At 44.7% G+C, this 20,374-nt stretch overlaps 1 protein-coding gene across 8 annotated transcripts in view; it reads right to left on the reverse strand.

Annotated features, from left to right (window-relative positions):
- Nucleotides 1-416: 416 nt before the first annotated feature.
- The window catches only part of LOC143989238 (uncharacterized), a 484,136-nt gene continuing 464,178 nt past the window's right edge, over nucleotides 417-20,374 (reverse strand). For all 8 annotated transcript variants that reach the window (XM_077489308.1, XM_077489309.1, XM_077489306.1 and 5 more), the window contains 2 exons: nucleotides 6,094-6,237; nucleotides 417-573 (listed from right to left, as the gene is read on the reverse strand). In XM_077489308.1, coding sequence (XP_077345434.1) covers nucleotides 569-573; nucleotides 6,094-6,237 — 149 coding nt within the window. In that variant the 3' untranslated portion in view covers nucleotides 417-568. The remainder of the gene's footprint in view (nucleotides 574-6,093; nucleotides 6,238-20,374) is intronic.

Here is a 20,374-nt window from a genome sequence, read left to right on the forward strand (position 1 = left end):
CAAAGTCTGTCAGATTGTCCGCCAGATAGTCCGATCGTGTGTACGCGGCATTAGTGGTAAAATGGGTGTTCGTCTTAGGCCTACTTGAGGGACCTTATAGGGGTCTTCATATATTCCCTGCATCAGGGTTATAAACAAATGATATAAAATCCTTATCAGAGAACGTGGAAGGTATGGCATGGGGCTGTGTTTGAACTGCTTTGAATCCCCCCAAAGGTGTCTGTTTTCTGGAGAACCTCTATTCCACAGCAAGGCAGAAACATCACAGCAGAGAAGAACTGAAGATTGTCAGGGACCTTTTTAAAGACCTCATTTTCATATTAACCTGCTTCAAAAAGGAGAAAAAACCTCCATAAGCATTTTTGGAGGTTGTTTTCTGCACCTAGAACAGATAATAAGACTATGTAACACTGTGACCCTTCTAATTATCTTTATTAAGTAGTAGCAGGTATAATAATGACATGAAGGAAACTTCAGACATTTGCATAGAACCCATTATGGGCATAGTGGTGTGCAGCATGATAGGCACCGTCTTGATCTTTCCAATCTTCAGACTTCTACTGATCCATCATCCTTAAAAACATAAAAGTTATTGCAGTGTGGTTAGTCATTGCTTCACAAGAAGGAAAAGGAAGGACCTTCAATTGGCCGGGCTGGATTTTCCTGCCTGGAATTTCTTGTAGCAGAAGCTAAAAGGGGCACTAGCATGAGATGTATATCCCTCCCTATACTACACCCTATCTATCTCTGTTGCAGGAATAGGCCAAAATTCATAATAATAACCAAAAAGAATGTCAATAAACCATAAATATGTAAAAGATATGACTAATAATTACAGTGTCCATATTATAAAGTGTCCATAAGAATAAAACTCTTCAATGTGTTCCAATGAATAAATGTGTGTCTTCCACCATGCTGACTTCTTCACACCCAATGTGCTCATATGAATAAATCACTCACCAAATTTTATCACAAAGAAGGTCAATAAGCGCTTTAATCTTTTATACTGTATCTCAATTCTAACCTTTCTTTATACTGGCTCCTTAGGTTTGGTAAACAATCCTTTTTCAAGTAAATGCTCCTATTTGAGCACAGATACCTGATCTGTCCTCTGATGTCTCCTCCACTCCACCATGAAAACCAAAAAATGTTGATCGTATATATTGTGTAGTCATTTTTATTAAAAAAATAAAAATAAAAACAGATGTAAATAAATTGCTCATATTAAAAAGTGCCCATATATTGGCTCTGATATCTCCCACCTGTGTAGAGTTGCAAGAACATCGCCATTCCGCTCATGTCCCGGAGCCGCCAAGCGTTCCACTGAACGGAAGTTTGGGGTCAATATATAGGCTCTTTTTAATGTGAGCATTTTATTTATATTTGCTGTTATTCTTTTTTTTTATAAAAACGACCACACTGTATACCAGCCTTTCTCAATCTTTTCAACACAGAGGAACCCTTGAAATTGTTCTCCGGTCTCGGGGAACCCCCTGCTAAAAATTAGAAATCTACAACTCATGATACATTAATGTGATGGTCAGTGGGAAGAATAGTCCTTACACTTGTGGTCATTGGGAAGAATTACCTCCTTACAAATAGCTAAAAAGAATAATGGTGTCGGTGGGAACTTATCTGAGAGGCAGAAATTGGCCAATGCTGAAGGAACCCCTAGCAACCTTTGGAGGAACCCTGGTTGAGAATCACTGCTGTATACGATCAGCATTTTTTGGTTTGCATGGTGGAGTGGAGGAGACATCAGAGGACAGATCTGGTATCTGTTAGCCAAATAGGAGAATTTCTATGAGGAAAGATCGTTTACCTACACCTAAGGAGCCAGAATGGAGAAAGTTAAGAATGAAGATATAAAAGATTAAAGCGCTAATTGACCTTCTTTTTAATAAAGAGTTCATTATCATTTGATGAGTGATCCATACACTGGGTGTGAAGTAGTCAGCATGGTGGAAGAGACATTTATTCACTGGAACACATTGAAGAGTTTTATTTTTATGGACACTTTATAATATGGACACCGTATTTATTCATCATATCTTAGCCCTTGTACACACGGTCTGAGAATCCGTCGGAATGTGACCTATCGGACCGTTTTGTTGGATAATCCGACTGTGTGTGGTATGCATCGGACTGTTTCCGTCGGAATATCCGTTGGACCAAATTTTCCAACTTGCTGGAAATATTTTCCGACAAACTCCGATCATGTGTAGAGAATTCCGGACAAAGTGCCACGCATGCTTAGATCAAATTCCTACATCAAAGCTATTGGCTACTAGCCTGAACGTAGTCCCATCGTAACGAAATTACGTCATCACGTTCTGAAAGATCGGATTTTCCGACAACTTTGTCCGACCGTGTGTATGCAACAGTCTCGGACAAGATCCGACGGACAAAATCCGACGGACAAAATCCGACGGATTTGGTTGTCGGAATCTCCGACCGTGTGTACAAGGGCTAATAAGTATTTATGGTTTATTCACATTCTTTTCTAGTTATTGGCTTTATGAATTTTGGCATATTACTGTAACAGACATAGGGTGTAGGATAGGATGGGATATCCACACCTCATATTAGCACCCCTTATATTTTCATTATTCACCTTTTAAGTGTAGTTATTCACTGTTGGGTGGCACCTGGTTTGGTATTTATCATATAGATATTGATTTTAAGGTGACTACGGAGCTTGGCGTGAGGGCTTGAACATTTAATTGTAGCTGAAGCTGTCCTTCTTCATTTATACAGTGTAATAAAGGTTTCCTGTAGATCTCTGTACTCTAATGCCCTGTACACACAGTCAAATATTCCGACCACAAAATCCGTCGGATTTTTTCCTGATTGATTTTGGCCGAAACTTGTGTTGCATACACACGGTCAGACAAAGTTGTTGAAAAATCCGATCATTCTAAACGTGGTGATGTTCGTTGCGTACGACAGGACCAGGTAGAGGCCAGTAGCCAATAGCTTTCGTTTCGTAATTTATTCTGAGCATGCGTGGCACTTTGTCCGTTGGAATTCTCTACAAACGATCGGAAAAAGTCTGATCGGATTCTGTTGTCGGAAAATTTTAGATCCTGCTCTCAAACTTTTTCCGTCTGAATTTTCAACAGAAAAAGTCCGATAGAGCCCACACATGATCGGATTTTGCGACAACATAATCCGATCGGACCATTTCAGACGGAATTTCTGACCGTGTGTACAGGGCATAATTCTGTGTTACATGTGTAAGGGACATCCCCCCTCCCGCCGGTATTTCTTGAGCTTACCGTTTTTACCCGTGCGCCCGAGAAATGACCTGATGGGTCCCGTGGCTGGCCATAGAGGTTACTAGAGACCAGATCATCTCTGGTCGCCTCTATGGTCTTGGAGGACAGGAGCAACATCATGACATCACATCCGGTCTAGGAGGGAAGTAAACAATTTTTTTTTAAAGCAAAAGATCAAATTTCTTTTGATCTTTTTCTTTCAAAGGTAGAGGAGAGATTTGGGGTCTTATTGACCCAAGAACTCTCCATAAAGAGGACCCGTCATTCCCTTATTACATCCTGTTACAAGGAATGTTTTAAAATAAGTATTAAAAAAAAAAAACATTTAAAAGAGCCCCCATCCCTCTATGCTCATGCACAGAAGTGAATGCAAACGCAAGTCGGGCATGCATATGTAAACAATATTCACACCACATATGTGAGGTATCTCTGTGAACGTTACAGTGAGATCAATAATTCTAGAGCTAGATCTCCTCTATAACTCTTGTAGCATTTTGGACAAAGTGTCATTCATGTGTAAATTTAGTTTTTGCCTCAGAACAGTAGTGGGGTTCTGAGGGTTAATTACGTAGATTAACTTTGACATCAGTTTGGCTGGGCTGTGTTAGAAGTTCTGCTCGGTCACGTGTACAGTGAGGTGCACATGACAAGCCACAACCAGGCCTGGTTGGACGTTTTGGGTATCAGCCTTCTCAGAACCAATCAGTGGGTGTGCCGGGCCTTGCTGAGGAGTCTGGGAAGGGGTACTTAAGATGTTGAGGTCACGTGTGAGGGAGAGGAGTTTGTGAGGCCCGTGTGGTCTGGTCTTGTTTCCAGGACCGGGGTAGCCCCGCGATGGGTCGCGGTCACGGGGTGTTTGACATCCCACAACATGCTTCTGTTGGTTACCCCCAATAGACCCATCTGGTCTGGCGTAGGGATCCGTCTGTTCCTGAGTCTCGGAACCGGCTGGTCCGAGGAGCAGTAACTGAGGGAGGATTCAAGGTGTCTGGGTGTGCTTTGGGCTTCAAGGGACACCACAGCTCATGGAAGTGACCGGGGAGGACTCTTCGGAGGAGGGCCGACAAGTGACATCCTGAGAAGTGCCTGGTTACTGAGTTGGGAAGCACATAGACGAATCCACGCTTTTTCCATCAACCCTGGGTATCAACCCTGGGAACCCCTAGACGTGGAAGAACAAGCCAAGCGGAGGTAACCGGTAAGCCCAATAAGTCAAGGCCGTCCTGCAAAGGGTTATGGCCGCTACACTTTAAACAGGTAACCTGTAAATATTTAAAGTGTTGCTCATGGAGATTTTTAAAGTGGAGGTCCACCGAAATATATATATATTTTTTAAGTCAGCAGCTACAAATACTGCAGCTGCTGACTTTTAAAATAAAGGAAAGAGAGCGAGAGCGCAAAGCTGCCCTAGTGTGATATTGTTTAATGCTAAACAATGCGAATTCAAGTTAAAAGGGGTTTCGCTCACAAACATCGATGAAAGGATTGCATATACAGCTGGATGGATGTCTCCTCTCTTGGCCTGAATGTATGGGATGGCTCCTAAATGCGAGTGATGTAGAAGAACGATGTTATCAGAGCAAACTCATCGTGTCATGCTATGTTTGCTGACACGCACACGGACCAGCCGGCGCTGCGTGGCGTCACTCGCAGCCCTGAGTGAGTGAGTGAAACAAGTCCTCCTGGCTAACATCGTTCTTCAACATCACTCACATTTGGGAGCCAACCCATTCATTCAGGCCAGGAGAGGAGACGCCCATCCAGCTGTATATGCGATCCTTTCATCGATGTTTGTGAGCGATACCCCTTTTAACTTGAATTCGCTTTGTTTAGTATTAAACAATATCACACTAGGGCAGCTTTGCGCTCTCTTTCCCTTTTTTCAGACCAAGTCCGCCACCCTGTGCATTCCTCAGAGAGCTGCTGCACCTAAAGCTAAAAACTTTTTCATGTAGACTGTTATATGTTGTTTGTTACTTATGGGAACAGCGCTGGTCTGGTGTGTTTGTGTGTTGTTTTGACTTTTAAAATAAGGACACTTACCTGTCCAGGGTGCCCGCAATGTCGGCACCCAGGACCGAACCGTGCCTCGTTCCTCGGGTTCTGCCGCCACCATCTTCGGTAAGGGAATCAGGAAGTGAAGCCTTTGCGGCTTCACTTCCTGGTTCCCTACTGCGTATGTACATGTCGCCCTGCGCAATTCGAATGGTCCCTGCTGTCTTTGGGACCCGTGTGTCTCCCAGCAGATAGCGGTGGGGGGTGGGAGTGGCGTAGCTCTCGCAGGAGTCTATGCCCGGAAGTGGGTGCAAATAACTGTATTATACAGGCATCTGCACCCCCCCTCCCCCCTGAAAGGTGCCAAATGTGAGACGGGGGGGGGGGGGGGGTCCGAAAGGTAGAAGTTCCGCTTTAAGTATTGTAGTTTGGGTTGTATATTGTGTTTTTTTTGCAATGAATTTGAGAGAGCTGGGTGAATGCTTGTGTGATAAGCATATTATTTTTTTTCCAAATAGCCCTCTAAGAATTTGGCAGCTGTACAAGTATTCCATGTATTCAGTTTTCTCTGTAAACCTGAGTAACAACTGTAACGTCAACTTGATGCGAAACACAATAAAGACACACCTGCTTTAAAAATTATAATATATATATTATATTATATATATATGTGTGTGTGTGTGTGTGTGTATACATATATATATGTGTGTGTGTGTGTGTGTGTGTGTGTGTGTGTGTGTGTGTGTATATATATATATATATATATATATCTCCCAAGCCTGTGGTGTTAATTGGAAATTGATTGGCAGCTGTAACTTACGTGGCAAGGGATCAGAGCACTCTATACCGCACTCTGGGATGCAACACTTCTTGTTTCCAAGACAGTCACTGTCACGCATACACGTCGGTGGCGGTGGGGGATGAGTACAATTTGCAACAGAAATTAGGCACTTTCCAGGTTTTACTGCAATACAAAACACAGCCAGATCAAATAATTCCTTACCCCAGTATTTCCAGATCTACAGGGTAGTACTGCAAGAAGGATGGAAATAGGATACAGATGCAGAAAATAAAGCTCTTTATGTATCTTTATGTAGACTTGATTTGGTAGAGAACATGCTCGTAGGTTGATCCTCCATACCACCCATGCTTTTCCACGCTCTTGCCCAGGCTGGGCTTCTGCTATTACTAGCAGCTCTCTTCTCACTGCGCTAAGCTACTCAGCTGTCAGTTAATTACCAGCCACTCATTGTTTCTACAGTGACTTACCTGGTTACCATTACCGGACTCATTAGTCCAGTCTACAGACAGCCCTTTTTTGCTATTTTAACCACTTCAGCCCCGGACCATTTGGCTGGCCAAAGACCAGAGCACTTTTTGCGATTCGGCACTGCGTAGCTTTAACCGACAATTGCGCGGTCGTGCGACATGGCTCCCAAACAAAATTGATGTCCTTTTTTTCCCCACAAATAGAGCTTTATTTTGGTGGTATTTGATCACCTCTGTGGTTTTTATTTTTTGCGCCATAAACAAGAAAATAGCGTCAATTTTGAAAATAAAAGCATTTTTTTTACTTTTTGCTGTAATATATGGAAGAGTATGGAAGAGCCCTGGGGCCATCAAAAAAAAAAAATTCAGAATTCTGAGTTTGAAAGTCAGAATTCTGACTTTGAATCTCAAAATTCTGTAAAAAAAAAATAAAAAAATTTAAATTTACAATTCTGACTTTGAAAGTCAGAATTCTGAGATTCAAAGTCAGAATTCTGAGTTTTAAAGTCAGAATTCTGAGATTCAAAGTCAGAATTCTGAGATTCAAAGTCAGAATTCTGACTTTCAAACTCAGAATTCTGAATTTTTTTTTTTTTGATGGCCCCAGGGCTCTTCCATAGTAATAAATATCCCCCAAAAATATATAAAAAAAAAAACAACAAAAACATTTTTTTCCCTCAGCTTAGGCCGATATGTATTCTTCTAAATATTTTTGGTAAAAAAAAAAAAATATTGCAATAAGTGTTTATTGATTGGTTTGCACAAAAGCTATAGCATTTACAAAATAGGGGATAGTTTTATGGCATTTTTATTAATAATTTTTTTTTATTAGTAATGGTGGTGATCAGTGATTTTTATCATGACTACGACATTATGGCGGAAAGATCTGGTGCGATTTTGGGACCATTCACATTTATACGGCGGTCAGTGCAATTAAAAATGCATTGATTACTGTGTAAATGTGACTAGCAGTGAAGGGGTTAACCACTATGCTTGTTTACATCAGCATTTCCCTGTGGACATCGAGTCTGTGGGACCCTCAATAATGCTCACAAAGCTCCCGGCGGGAGCGCCCACAAGCGGCCTCTTAAAGGGCAACGTACAGGTACGTGATTCTGCTTGTACGTGCCCTTGTGCCGTAGTATATCTGTGTGAGGCAGTCAGGAAGCGGTTAAACTGCATTGCTCATTCCTTCCATGCCCTCACATGGTCAACATCTCTGCTGTTTTCCTGTGTATGACTTGGCCTGGCTGACATCTCTTCTGATTCCTGCTCCTGATTTTTGGCTTCTGACGACGCTGACTTCTGGCTTCCTGATTTCGGCTCGTCTGATTACCCGTTCTAGCTTACAAATTCTAGCTTCTGTTTTTGACTATGTTCCTGATACTATCTGTGTTATTTTTGCTATTACGTTTATGGTGTGATTTTAACTGCATTATCTGTCTCTGCCTGGTTTATCATTTCACACTTCACGAGCGAAATTAATTCAAAAGATGCAGGCAATCCACCTAGTTGTAATATTTTTTCCAGATTAGACGAGCAGCACCACCGCATGGATCAGTTTGCCATAGCATTACAGACGCTCCTGATTTGAGCTGCTCACCTGGATCCTCCTCCGGGATGGATCCTCACCTGGATGCAAGCCATCCCTGCTGCTGCTCTGGTCTCTGTGCAGGCACCCGTCTTTAATATTACCTATGAAACAGGTATAACTGGTTCTGCTCTGCTTCCCCATTATTTTGGGGCTGATCCAGCTCAATGCAGAGGGTTTTTCAATCAAGTTGGAATATATTTTGAAATGCTGCCCCAGGCGTTCTCTACAGACAGAAGCAAAGCAGGCTTCATTATTTCTTTGCTTTCTGGTAGAGCCGTGGCTTGGGCAAAACCTTTACGGGAAATGTAAAAACCCATTGTCCAGAATTACCCTGCGTTTGTGGCCTCCTTTACAAGAGTATTTGATATTCCCGATCACTCTACTTCTGCTGTTAAAAGCCTTATGTCCATTAAACAGACAGGACAGGAGCTGAGTAGGCACACATTCATCGGAGGGGATACATGACAGGGTGGTAAACCAAGAGTGGTCCAAGAAAGAAAAATTGGTGAACTGGTGACAAGGTCATAGGTGACCAAGGCTCACTGATGCACGCGAGGAGCCAAGGCTGGCCAGTGTAGTCCGATCTAATAGAGGAGATACTGTAGCTCAAATTGGTGAAAAAAGTTAATGTTGGTTCTGATAGAAAGGTGCCAGAACACACAGTGCATCACTGCTTGTTGCGTATGAGGCTATGTAGCCACAGACTAGTCAGGGTGCCCATGCTGAGCCGTGTTCAAAGTCAAAAGCACCTACAATGAACATGTGAGCATCAGAAATGGACCACGAAGCAATGGAAGAAGGTGGCCTGATCTGATTCATTCAAGAATGGTTTGAGGAACACAACAATGAATTTGAGGTCTTGACTTGGCCTCCAAATTCTCCATCGTTCAATCCAATCGAGCACCTGTAGGATATGCTGGAAAAACACATCTAATCAATGGAGGTTAGCAAACTGTTTGTGGAGACTGACAAATGGTAGGCTTGGGCAGCCTGATAGTTAGGATTTCTTTTTGTGTAGTTAGTGTTGGGACATGGCTAGGATATTGTTTTTGTGAGTTAAGTTTATTGTTGGAGCCCTGTACAGCACCTATATATAGCCTTTTAAATAGCACCATAAACACAACACTGGTTGTCACTATATTACTGGACTGGTAACTGTGACTGAAAAGGTTGCTTACTTTAGGGAGCATTTTACCTCCTGCTTACCGCCAGGTCACATATGGTGGAGGACTGTGGGCAGTTTTAGCAATAAAATGCTATTTAAGAGGGTAGTACCCAAAGATATCACTGGAGAATGGAGAAGATCATAAAATTATTGCTGTTGTCCAATATTAAACAGCAGCAAGCAAACGTTGCACAACAGCAAACAAACACTGCACTGCAACAGGCAAACACCCAATACTGCGACATGGTCAGTGCTGTGCACGAACAAAGGCAGACACTGTTTGAAAAATTAGCAAGCGCTGCCAAAATAGACAGACAGGCTTTGACTGAAGTGGTAAAATTGGTGGAAATTTGTTGATGGTTAGGGATGAGCTTCGAGTCAAACTCATGTTCGACTTGAACATTGCCTGTTCGGCGAACAGTGAACAATTTGGGCTGTTCGCGGAAAATTTGAAAAGCCGGGGAACACCCTGTACAAGTCTATAAGAGAAATCTAAAGTGCTAATTTTAAAGGCTAATATGCAGGTTATTGTCCTAAAAAGTGTTTGGGGACCTGGGTCCTGCCCCAGGGGACATGGGTCTCCTATGATCTGTCAGGCTGTGTGGCAGAGGGGAGGAGCGAGCGGTGCGGGTGGGGGTGAAGTTGTGGCTTGGGGGTCTTGGTAAACCCTCCCCCTGTACAATGGCTATAGGCAGTGACAGCTGATCATTGTAACCGTGTGTGTTACAATGTATCAGACTGTCATTTTAGGAATACATGGAATCTCTACACAGACTCCTTATTCATATAAAGTGCTTTTACCTGAGGGTAAAAATGGAGCACAGGGCCTGGCAGCGAAAAGATTAAAGGCAGGTTTTATGACAAATCACAAAAAAAGTGCCATTGGCTTAGAGGAAGCCAAGTATTTGGGCTATACTATCGGTTGGGGAGTTGTACAATTTCAGGTGAAAAATAGAAGCCATCCGGGAATGGCCAAGTCCCACATATAAGAAACAGGTCAAAGCTTTCCTTGGCATATCAAGTTACTATAGGATATTTTTTTCCCCAAATTTTGCACCACTGGCAACCCTGTTGACTGATCTTACAAAAAGTAAACACTCGGTTATGGTAAAATGGTGCCCAGAAGCCGAGGAGTCTTTCCAAGTCCTGAAAAGAGCTCTCTGTACACCGCCAATTCTGTATTCCCTGGATTTTTCCAAGGATTTTGTGGTTCAGACGTAGGGATGAGCTTCGTGTTCGAGTCGAACGTACGTTCGACTCGAACATTGGCTGTTCGGCCGTTCGGCGAATTCCGAACGTTTGGGCCGTTCGCGTCAAAATTCGAGTGGCGCGCGCGGACCACAATGCACTGCGGTGGCGCAGTGCATTGCTGGCTCATGATTGGCCAAGCATGCACTGTGACCCCGCATGCTTGGCCAATCGTAGCGCCAGCAGCGAGGAGAGCCATGATTGGCCACAGGCATCCTGCCTGTGGCCAATCATAGCTCAGGCTGTGTAGTACACGCCCCACACTATATTAGGCCGCCTTTGAGGCGGCCTCGTGTAGTGTGTTAGCATCTGAAGCAGTGGGTGTTCTGTGTACCTTCAACACAGTACACACCGATCGTTTTTGGCTGATTTCCTATCTTGCTGCTGTGTAGTGGTTGTTGTCTGTGCCCTGACCGCAGTATACACCACTATATTCACCTCACCTATATAGCTAGTGATCTAGCTTTAACCACTTAACAACTGCCAATTGCCGATTAACGGCTTCAGGGCGGTTGTTTAACTCTGAGAGGCCGTTAATTAACGGCCTCCCAGAATTCTGCTCTCGCGCGCCCCCTGGGGCGCGCACTCGAGAGCATCCGTGACCGATCGTCGCGGCAGTTTACCACGTGATCGCTCCGTCAAATGACGGAGTGATCACTTGTAAACAAACCGGCGTCATGTTATGACGCCGGTTCCTCCCTCCCCTCTCTGTACCGATCGGTACAGCGGAGGGGAAAGAGATCGGTGTCAGCAGCGATGTGGGCTGCATCTGCAGTGCCCACATCGCTGCTCACCGAATTTAACCCCTCAATTCCCTGCCAATACTCTGCAATACCAGTGCATACTCTGCAGTACCCCGCCATTACTCTGCAGTACCCCGCCATTACTCTGCAGTGCAGTACCCTGCCATTACTCTGCAGTACCCTGCCATTACTCTGCAGTACCCCCATTACTCTGCAGTACCCTGCCATTACTCTGCAGTACCCCCCAATACTCTGCAGTACCCCCCATTACTCTGCAGTACCCCGCCATTACTCTGCAGTACCCTCCATTACTCTGCAGTACCCTGCCATTACTCTGCAGTACCCCCCATTACTCTGCAGTACCCCCAATACTCTGCAGTACCCCCCAATACTCTGCAGTACCCGCCATTACTCTGCAGTACCCCGCCATTACTCTGCAGTGCAGTACCCTGCCATTACTCTGCAGTACCATTACTCTGCAGTACCCCCCATTACTCTGCAGTACCCCCCAATACTCTGCAGTACCCTGCTATTACTCTGTAGTACCCCACCAATACCCCGCCAATACTCTGCAATACCCTGCCATAAATTGCCATACCCAGCCATACTCGGAGATACCCAGCCATACTCGGTGATACCCTGAAATACCCAGCCATAGACGCCCCCCACCCCTCACCGCCCTCCAGGACTTCTACCAACTCGCCAGTACGATCAAAGCCAGAATCTTTTTTTTATTTTTTATTTCAGGCTTCCCAGCCTAGAGGTGAGATGTGGGGTCATATTGACCCCCAGATTTCACTGTAAAGAGGACCTGTCACCCCATATTCCTATTACAAGGGATGTTTACATTCCTTGTAATAGGAATAAAAGTGATCAAAAATATATTTTTGGGGAAAAAAATGTCAAACTAAAATAAATAAAGTAAAATGAACAATAAAAAAAAAAAAAAATTTTTTAAATGCCCATGTCCCCATGTGCTCGCATGCAGAAGCGAACGCATGCGTAAGCCCCGCCCACATATGAAAACGGTGTTCAAACCACACATGTGAGGTATCGCCGAGAACGTTAGAGCGAGAGCAATAATTCTAGTCCTAGACCTCCTCTGCAACTCAAAACATGTAACCAGTAAAAAAAAATTTAAGCGTCTCCTATGGGGATTTTTTAAGTAGCGACGTTTGGCGCCATTCCACGGGCATGTGCAATTTTGAAGAGTGACATGTTTGATATCTATTTACTCAGCATAACATCATCTTTCACTTTATGCAAACATTGGGCTAACGTTACTGTTTTTTTTGTTTGTTTTTTAAGCACAAAACAGTTTTTTCCCCCCAAAAAACGCGTTTGAAAAATTGCTGTGCAAATACCGTGTGAGATAAAAATTTGCAACGACCACCATTGTATTCTCCAGGGTCTTTTGGTATGCATATGCTGTGTGTGTGAAATAACCTGATAATATGACAATTTTGTGGAAAAAAAAAAAAAAAAGGAAATAGGCCGTCAGTACTTCAGGTGTGATCAATTTTCAGATATTGGCACCATAGCTTGTGGACTCTATAACTTTCACAAAGACCAAATAATATCCACCAATTTGTACTTATTTTTACCAAAGATATGTAGTAGTATGAATTTTGGCCAAAATTTATGAAGAAAAAATTACTAATCTGCTAAATTTTATAACAGAAACGAAGAAAAATTCATTTTTTCGCAGAATTTTCGGTCTTTTTTCATTTATAGCACAAAAAATAAAAAACTGAGAGGTGATTAAATACCACCAAAAGAAAGCTCTATTTGTGTGAAAAAAAGGACAAACATTTCCTATAGGTCCAGTGTTGCATGACTGAGTAATTGTCATTCAAAATGTGAGGGCACCGAAAGCTGAAAATTGGTCTGGTTATTAAGGGTGTTTAAGTGCCCAGTGGTCAAGTGGTTAATAATAGAGCTTGCAGTCAGTAGTGTTAGGAGATAGTGCGTGCTATCTGCGTGCTCTGTACCCAGTACATACCGCTATAATATAGGGCAGGCCCCTACTTTCAAACATCCAACTTACAAACATCTCCTACTTGCAAACGCAAGGAGACAGCAGCAAGTGAGATGAAAAAAGATGGACGACAAAACAAATTATACAGGGGTGATAACCCTTCCCTATGTTTTCCAAAAAGCTTAAAAATAGTTTGTTTGACTGGAGCTACACTTTAAAAATGTACCGGTTGAAAATTACAAACAGATTCAACTTAACACAACAAACCTACACAGTCCCTGTCTTGTTTGCACCGCCTGTATACTGCTGTTCTGAGTATATAGGGCCTGGGGGCCACACGCATTTCCTTTTTTTAATATGGGTACGGGGTTCCCCTTAATATGCGTACAAGACCCAAATAGGCTGGTAATGGGCAGGGAGGGCTACCCATGCCATTTTTCTGAATGATTTTCAACCATATTGCAGGAACCAGATATAACATTAAAACCGCAAGCAGTTTTAAATGGTGTTATTTCCGTTTAATGTCATTTTGTGCAGGGACTGTTCCAAACACGGGTGTTAAGGAATCCAATGTACATAATGATAATCAGAAAATGTCTATTTGCTTATGTGTATACATGTTCCTTACATATTATGTAGTATACAGATTGACTTTATGTTCGGAGCCAAGATGGCGTCTACCCCCCACATCCCCCGCGTTAGAAGAATTCATTTGAGATAACAGAACCAGTTTCAACCAAACTTCAAGCATCAAGTTTCTTCATTTCTCTTGTATTGTAACCAATGAGATGTACCAATTAGACTGACATAGTAATGACGTATCTTTCTGTATAAAATATTAACACCGCCCACCAATAAATCAGTATTTAGAAGTAGCCTGAGCTGAACATGTCTCAGAGAGTGTTTACTTCTAATGTGCATGCACATTTATACTTTTAATTAGGAATAGCAGCAGATAACCAAGAACTAATTTATAGTTCTAATCCATTTCAACTGGCGCCCAAATCTGCGGGGGCTTTCAGGCTTCAATCGAAGGGAGACCGCATTCCAGGACTGAACAGCTGGCCAGATCAGAGAAGGGGGTTAAGCGCGCAGCCCTAACAGTACGGTAAGCATATTTATCCTTACCATTTGTACGACCTCTCTGATTTGGCTGGTTGATTTGGTCTTGTTGGCTCCTTTCGATTGTTCAAAGAGGCAGGTAACTTATTTCTCGCCTGAAGCCGTTTTAACGAACCTGCTAATGGTTTTCTGCTGACTATTATCTGTTCAGTGTCTGTCATTCTGAAGGGCTGCAGATTTAGCAGACTGAAAGTGCAGCTGCAGGCGTGTGTCCATCCTCACCCCTAGATTCTACCTCTAGTGGTGGGGTGGAATTCTGCAGGCATTTATAGACGGGGTTACTCGAGGTTGGCTGTGTAGGACCTCTGAGGGTTAATCTCAAACTGTGAATTAGGGCAGTTTGAAAGAAGGCTTGCGGATGTGGCAGTCTTGCGAAACGTCTATGAATGTTCTGCTCGGGAAAGCTGTCCTGAGGGTTTATCTCAAACTGTGAATGAGGGCAGTTTGAAAGAAGGCTAGCTGGAATTTGGCAGTCTTGTGACTCAGGTGAGCTTTTCCCGAGAGCTATCTTTGCAGTTCAAAGAGTGTCAGGTGTCATGTCCTGTGTGTGTATTTGTCCATTACTGTTTTATATACACGAAGAGGGTGACAGTGAGAGAAAGTGGCTACCTGAAGGATCAGTTGGGCCATAAGCCACTGCTCCACACCACCTCTGACGTGCTAGTTTTGACCCTCGAACAGTCAGGAGTGTGCTAGGAGACAGATCTCTTGCAGGGATGCGAGCCCCCACCCTAGGAATTCTTTGATAAGACAGCAGTCAGAGGAGTATTAACCACTTTGTTGCCTGTATTCTCCTCTTAAGCCGTCCGCTGAAAAAGAGAGAGAGAGAGAGAGAGAGAGAGAGAAGGGAATGCTAGAATGTGATATTAGAAGAAGAGAGAAGATGTTGCAAGAAGCAGAGGAATGGCATGTGCTGATAAGAAGACAAAGGGGACTCTGTGTGATAACGGCTTATTGGATGTGGCAGAAGCATGGTTCAGGACGGCTAGGGCATTGCAAAGAAGGTTGGATAGAAGAGGATGTATGTGAATCACAGAGTTAATAATCATGTGGCTGTACCGCCCCCATATACAAAAACTGGAACGGAGGAGGAGAGGGACAACCCTGCTATCCGCCCACTCCCTTCTCACCACCCCAACCCGAGCACAACCCACTGTGACCACTCCCAGGCGGCCATCTTGGTACACCATAGCCCTCACTTCAGGCACAGCCCAGTGCACTTCCTGCTGGCGGCCATCTTGGTACACCCAATAGGCCCAGCCATGGCATATAACCAGTTCTTCCCGTTTTAAACCAGGATGGTTCCTAACACACACCTGTCTTCCCTAATATGGAAGCACTACCTTCACAGGCCGGATATGTTAATGATGAAGAAGTGTCCGAGTGGGAAGACCAGCAACAGGCAGCAAGGCCACCTGCGGATTTAATCCCTAATCCGGCTCCGGACTCACAGTTCCGAGAGGATCTTAAACATATGCTGACAACCATGAGAAACAGTGCCCATTCTCAGCCCCCCGCCCCAACACCAGTCTCGGTTACCAGAAGGGGCACCGGTGATGTATGTCGCTTTTACCCCATCACAAGCAGCAACCTTAGTGACAAGTCTGCCTGACCCAGAGAAACAGCCAATGCCCTTCTACCGCAGGATAGTGCAGATACAAGAAGCTTACTCAGCTGCCTGGAGAGACTTGATCAGCCTATGCCAAATTAAAGCAGGACATGTCTTTTGGCCAGTCATGCAGACAGCCTTCAATGATGCCTGCCTGGCAAGTGCCACTTCTTATACCTCAGGCTTGGAGTTCTGTGCACAACTCCGCGACTGGGCAAAGGAGAAATTGGCAGATCAGACCACCACAATCCAAGATATTGCCCAAGATAAAGGGGAGTCTGTGGAGAAGTATCATGCTAGACTCATACAGGCCTTTGATGATCTGGGCTTCAGCCTCTATGAAAAGACACACACACACATGTTATCATCTGCTTTTGTCTCAGGACTCAGAGAGGATATCAGAAAAAGCCTGATGGTGGCCCGCCCTGAATATCGCGCAATGAAAATGTCCGATTTATTGTTGGTGGCCAGAGGGAAAGAAAACCAAAAAGGAAAAAACCAACGCCCCTCATGGTAACACAAGACGAAGATCCTGCCTACACTCGTCCACCACCACTGCCCAATACCAGGGAAAAGATCATCTGTTACAACTGTGGGAAGCAGGGTCACATCAGAAGAGTACGCAGAGCCCCAAGACATCTGAGACATGACAGGGATCCCCACGAAGGGCAACATGGACATGAACCTCCACCACCACGCCCCAACTCATGCTAGGAAATGAGAAAACCTGTGTCACCCCTTATGACAGTGTCCTCAAATTAGACTGGGGGACCCCTAGCAAAGGTCACGTTACCTATACAAGGAAAACCTACCACTTGTCTCATTGACATGAGTGCATCCAGGAGTGTGTTGAGGGCTGAGGACCTGCCTGATAATTCTTTCCTTTCCACTATTGATGTTCCCTGCGTGGGAGTGGATGGGTTGCCCCGCTCCAGTCCACTCACTGAGCCTCTCCAAGTGGGGACATTTCCTGATTTGTTTACCAGATTTGTGGTGTCCTCTACATGTCCCTTGAATCTACAAGGAGCTGATGTGCTGTCCAGACTACAGGCGTCAATCATTTTCACACCTATAGGGGGGTGAAGTTACATACTCCCCTATCCTTGGAAGACTCATCTGCTTTGTATTCTCTGCCTCTCCTGATGACACTTCATGAAGCAATAACTCCAAGTTCAATACCAAAAGAAGTACTTGACAGAATTCCTGCGTGTCTATGGTCCACAGGCCCGGAAGACATTGGTCACTTAAAAGTGCCACCAGTTTCAGTCAAGCTCAAAGAGGGCGCATCATTGCCCGGAAACCACAATACCCACTTAAGTTGGCGCAATCAGAAGCTATCTCGAAACATGTAGCTGCCTTGGTCCAGAATGGGGCCTTGATCCCCTGTACCTCACCATGTAATACACCTCTTTTTCCTGTCAAGAAGAAAACACCTAAGGGAGAACCTGACAGATACAGGATGGTGCAGGATCTGCGAGCAATTAACGAAGTCACAGTGTTGGACACCCCAATTGTGCCAAATCCACATACCTTATCAGCTGTACCTCCAATGGCTGAGTACTTCACTGTGGTGGACCTGGCAAATGCATTCTACAGTGTACCCCTGCATCCTTCCTGCAGGTACCTCTTTGCCTTCTCCCACGAAAAGAAGCAGCAACGTACCCAGACAGTTATGCCAAAAAGGGGCACAGAACTCTCCAAGCTAGTTTGCAAACGCTATGGCTATCATCCTTGACATATAACAAGAGGATCACCTGGAAGTGACTCTCCTCCAATATGTTGATGACCTTCTCCACTGTGCAGCTGACTTACCCACTGTTGAAGTCACCTCAGAAAGCCAGTTGTGCTATCTTGCCAAACAGGGCTGCAAAACCTCAAAGCCCAAATTGCAGTGGTGCTCAACATCTGTAATTGTTCTTGGACACTGTCTTGTCCCATGGGACAAGACACCTCACTGAAGACAGGGTGTAAGCAATCTCTGACATCCCACTGCCACAAGGCCAGAAGCCCCTTCATTCCTTCCTTGGACTAATTTTGTATTGCAGAGCATGGATTCCAGAAGGCTCCCTACTGATGCAAGCTTTGTATGATGCCCTGAAATCAGACCCCTTCCAGGTGTTTCCTGAAGCAATTTCCAACTTTGAGGCCTTCAAGTACACCATCTTTGGTGCTAGGGCTCCCAGACTATGACAAAACGTTCAAGCCCTTTGTATCCGAACATCTGGGACATGCTACAGGTGTACTCGCCCAATCACACGGCATCTGCCAATGCCCTATAGGATATTATTCCTGTCGGCTGGATGCGATAGCAAGAGGAGGCCCATCGTGTCTGTGAGCTGTCTTTGCTGCACAAGCCTTGTTTGACAAAACTTTGGACTTGGCTCTCGGACTCTGCCTTGTTCTGCTTGCTCCCCATGACATTGCTCCCATACTCCACCAAGATCCAGCCGAAACATCCGTCCATTGCCAGACACTTGAGACTCCTGTGTTCCTACCTTCTAGACAGCATTACTCTATTACGTTGTCAAACACCGAAACCTACCACCCTTCTTCCACTTCTCGAGGGGGGTAAGGAGGAGGAGTCGAGTCTTGACTTGTCACCCCATGACTGCATGAAATACCCCTGTAGAATCCAGGTCACCGCTGAAAACTCGGTTCTCCAAACTGAAACCTTACCGCCGGTGATGTCTGCACAGGTGGCAGAGCTGCAAGCACTTACTACAGCATGTAAATTGGCAGAGGGAAAAAGAGCCAACATTCATACGGACTCAAGATATGCTTTCAGCGTTGCCCATGATTTTGGTGTTATCTGGAAGGACAGAGGGTTCCTAACGGCTGCAGGAACACCTGTGAAACAGCTCAGCCATCAAGGACTTGATGGACGCCCTGCTTCTCCCAACCCAAGTGACTATTCTAAAGTAAAGCACACGACAAACTAAACTCGAAGGAAGCTCGAGGCAATCTAGACGATTCAGCTGCCAAACAGACAGGCAGTGTTCCACGGGAAGTGGACAGCAGGGTGGTAGAAGAAGACCACCCTGTGCTTATCCTACAGACTCTCCCAGTGGACAGAGTTTATCTGAAATAATTACAGGAAGCAGCAAGTCCGGATGAGAAGGAAAGCTGGAAAACGGAGAGGAGGAACTCTCAGAGATGGACTATTCGAGTGCAGCAAGAAGCCTTGTCTACCCAGGAGTATGTACCCAGCCATGGTGCAATGGGGAAATGGAACTGCCCACTTGACAAAGACTCTTATGAACTTATGAGTTACTTCATTGACCAACAACTTCTGCAGATCATGCACTATCTGCGACAAATGTAACCCAGAATGTACAGAAAAGGCACAGAAGAAGCACCTGGCAAAAGCTCTATACCCCTTCCAGAGGATACAAATTGATCACTCCCAAATGTCAAAGGAGTGACAGATTCGAATACGCCCCCTAGTGCAGGTGGACATGACTGCCAGGACCACAGCTAAGGAACTACTGAGTGAGATAGTATGTAGATTTGAGGTCCCAGAGGTGATAGAGAGCGATCAGGCCCAGCCTTCACAGCAACCCTTACAAAAGATTAGGGCAGCACTGGGGGTTCAGTTGGCTCTAAACACCCCTTACCACCCTCAAAGTAGCGGGAAGGTAGAAAGGATGAAAGGGACACTAGAAAAACAGGATGTTAGAAGATGGCCCAAAAGACTAACATGAGTCAGCCAGACAGTTTGCCCACTGCCCTGTTCAGTGTCAGACACACACCCCGGGGGAAATATGCCCTATCCCCTTATAAAATTTAGTTTGGTTCAGCCCCCAGACTTGGCTGTCACTTTCCACAACAGTTACAGTTGCAATCTGATGTGTTGACTAATTATGTGACCTCATTATCACGAGAATTAACCCAAATGCATGTCCAAGTGTTTTCTTCCATTCCAGATCCTGAATTAGATACAGGAACACACCAACTACTGCCTGGAGATTGGGGGCTGGTAAAGAAATTTGTGAGAAAACATTCTCTTGAACCCAGATATGATGGTCCATTCCAAGTTTTGCTGACCACAGCCACCTCAGTGGAATTGGCCGGGAAGAACACCTGAATACACGCCTCCCACTGCAAGAAAGCTCCACCCCCAAGGACAAGATCCCGCCCACTTCATGACGACCATGCTGCATATCCTTTTTCTGTTTGGTCTAGGGGGGAGGCCCAGGAGGGGGTCATCACAAAAAAATGATAACATAATTACATTTTGGTACAACTCTTCAGGTACACATGTGACCACCTTTACCTTTGATTACTGTGACATAGTGCCTTGTCCGTTTGACTCTTTCATGGCAATGCCATTGGTACAGTGACATCCCTGTTGGTAAGGTGAGACATCCCTGATG

Source organism: Lithobates pipiens, unplaced genomic scaffold (assembly GCF_037356315.1).
Source record: "Lithobates pipiens isolate NorthernLeopardFrog02 unplaced genomic scaffold, aLitPip1_a1.2 Scaffold_18, whole genome shotgun sequence".
Classification (NCBI taxonomy): Eukaryota; Metazoa; Chordata; class Amphibia; order Anura; family Ranidae; genus Lithobates; species Lithobates pipiens.